General features: G+C 43.5%; 1 protein-coding gene across 1 annotated transcript in view; it reads right to left on the reverse strand.

Annotated features, from left to right (window-relative positions):
• LOC308165393 (uncharacterized protein) overlaps nucleotides 1-2,306 on the reverse strand; it is a gene marked incomplete at its 3' end in the record, with an annotated part of 7,901 nt that extends 5,595 nt beyond the window's left edge. The window contains exons 1-3 of the mRNA XM_080539549.1: nucleotides 2,190-2,306; nucleotides 2,009-2,110; nucleotides 1,711-1,821 (exon numbers count right to left, since the gene is read on the reverse strand). Of these exons, the coding sequence (XP_080395675.1) occupies nucleotides 1,711-1,821; nucleotides 2,009-2,110; nucleotides 2,190-2,203 (227 nt within the window). The 5' untranslated portion in view covers nucleotides 2,204-2,306. The remainder of the gene's footprint in view (nucleotides 1-1,710; nucleotides 1,822-2,008; nucleotides 2,111-2,189) is intronic.
• Nucleotides 2,307-2,776: the final 470 nt, after the last annotated feature.

Here is a 2,776-nt window from a genome sequence, read left to right on the forward strand (position 1 = left end):
TTTTAACATTTAGTTTTGCGCATATTGAGTGAAATACTGTGGGCGGGGGGGAACGCACACATGCAATGAGATTTTTACCAAGCCACTGACCCTGAAGTCACTGACACTGAAGTCACTGACACTGAAGTCACTGACACTGAAGTCACTGACACTGAAGTCACTGACACTGATGTTACTGACACTGATGTTACTGACACTGATGTTACTGACACTGATGTTACTGACACTGATGTTACTGACACTGATGTTACTGACACTGATGTTACTGACACTGATGTTACTGACACTGATGTTACTGACACTGATGTTACTGACACTGAAGTTACTGACACTGATGTTACTGACACTGAAGTTACTGACACTGATGTTACTGACACTGATGTTACTGACACTGATGTTACTGACACTGAAGTCACTGACACTGATGTTACTGACACTGAAGTTACTGACACTGAAGTCACTGACACTGAAGTCACTGACGCTGAAGTCACTGACGCTGAAGTCACTGACGCTGTGGGGATACTAAAATAGTCCCCATATGATAAAATCCACCATCCCCCCTGATTTTCTCTTAACTTTAGTACTGCATAAAACGTATAACTTTATTCCACTTTGAATACTAATGCTAGACAGTTATAAAATCTAAATAAAGTAGAGAATTGCTGTGATTATTTAATGTTTTACTGTCGTTATTTGACGTGATGATCTCTTTCTTGTCGGCCTTTGTCTTTAAAATGCACACTTCCTTTCCACTTCACTATTTGACACAAACAAGCAAATGGAGTTAGGCCTAATGATGTCATGACAACAGCTCCACCAGCGACTCCTACGGGCCACGGCCCTCTGGTGGCCCCCGAGGGTACTGCAAGTGGGCCGCCAAGTCATGGGCCCCAAAAAAAATTCGGTCTTTTTTTTTTTTTACAAAAACATTTATAATTCATGGTAGGCTACTATATTTGCTTAAAAAATCTACTATTTGCTTTAAAACCTTAAAAAATGCATCATCAGTGTGCTACTACTGTATGTATGATGACTGTACGATGATGCATATGAAATATCCAATAAGAATAAGAGAATAATGATGAGACACAAAAAATGTACGTGTGCGTAAAATGCCTGTGTGTGTGTGGGCCGCGAATACTTGAGAGATGTTTTAGTGGCCTTGAGTCCAAAAAGGTTGAGAACCGCTGGACTACACACTTAACCCTAACCTAACCCTATAACCTACACACATACACACACTTACACACAACATCACATACTTCAACCCTAACCCTATAACCTACACACATACACACACTTACACACAATATCACTGACTTCAACCCTATAGTCTACACACATACACACACTTACACACAATATCACTGACTTCAACCCTATAGTCTACACACATACACACACTTACACACAATATCACATAAGTCAGGCTTTCAGTCTTTGACTCAACACGCACGTACACACACACACACACACGCACACACACACGCACGCACGCACGCATGCACGCACACACACACACACACACACACACACACACACACACACACACACACACACACACACACACACACACACACACACACACACAGACACCCACAGACACCCACACACCTAATCCTACTTTACAGGCTGGCTCAAATATAACCAAAATCCTTATTTACAGATCCAAAAGGGATGTAGAGGTTGTGAGGACTTGTGTGATATTACCTTTGTTCACTGTCAATGTTTTCTTTATGAAAATGTATGGGACGGTCCAATGACCGATCACTCTTCATGGACACACAGCTGGGGGCAGAGCTGCATCCTGATTGGACAGTGCTGTAACAAAAGACAGGCTTTGACTCAACACATAAACACACACACACACACTCTCACACACACACACACACACACACACACACACATACACACACACACACACACACACACACACACACACACACACACCTTGTTCTGTCCAGTGCGTTTTACATGTAGAGCTTATTAGGTGAACACATGATATTACCTTGGCTCTGTGTCAAAGTCTCCTTTAGAAGAGTCCATGGCCTGATCTCTCTCCATGGACACACAGCTGGGCTCAGAGGAGCTGCATCCTGGCTGATCTGAGCTGGAATACAAATGTAGATAACTCACTCTATGAGTTAGAACACACGCACACACACACAGGTTTCTCTCTCTCCTCTCACCTCAACGGCTCCATGGTCAAATGATGTAGTGGCAGCCAGTCCCACACATCTGACTCCCCGGATCACAGGAGAGGATTGAATCAGCCTGAGAATCCATACAACGTGAATTTAACATAAAGACACATACAGTACTCTCTCTCTGTATCTCTCTCTCTCTCTCTCTTTCTCTCTCTCTCTCTCTGTATCTCTGTATCTCTCTCTCTGTATCTCTCTCTCTTTCTCTCTCTCTCTGTCTCTCTCTCTGTCTCTCTCTCTCTCTCTGTATCTCTCTCTCTCTGTATCTCTCTCTCTTTCTCTCTCTCTCGGTATCTCTGTATCTCTCTCTCTCTGTAGCTCTCTCTCTCTTTCTCTCCCTCTCTCGCTCTCTCTTTCTCTCTCTCTCTTTCTCTCTCTCTCTCTCTCCCTCTTTCTCTCTCTCTCTCTTTCTCTCTCTCTCTCTCCCTCTTTCTCTCTCTCTCTCTCTCTTTCTCTCTCTCTCTCCACACGGCCTTAGCTCCTTCCTCACAGTCTTCCTCACTAGTTCCTATCTTCACAGAGAGAAGCTTTACTGATGTAATGAACTCCCACATGACTGGCTGTTACTCTGC

The sequence above is a fragment of the Nansenia antarctica genome, assembly GCF_963989245.1.
Source record: "Nansenia antarctica genome assembly, chromosome: 9".
NCBI classification, from domain to species: Eukaryota; Metazoa; Chordata; class Actinopteri; order Argentiniformes; family Microstomatidae; genus Nansenia; species Nansenia antarctica.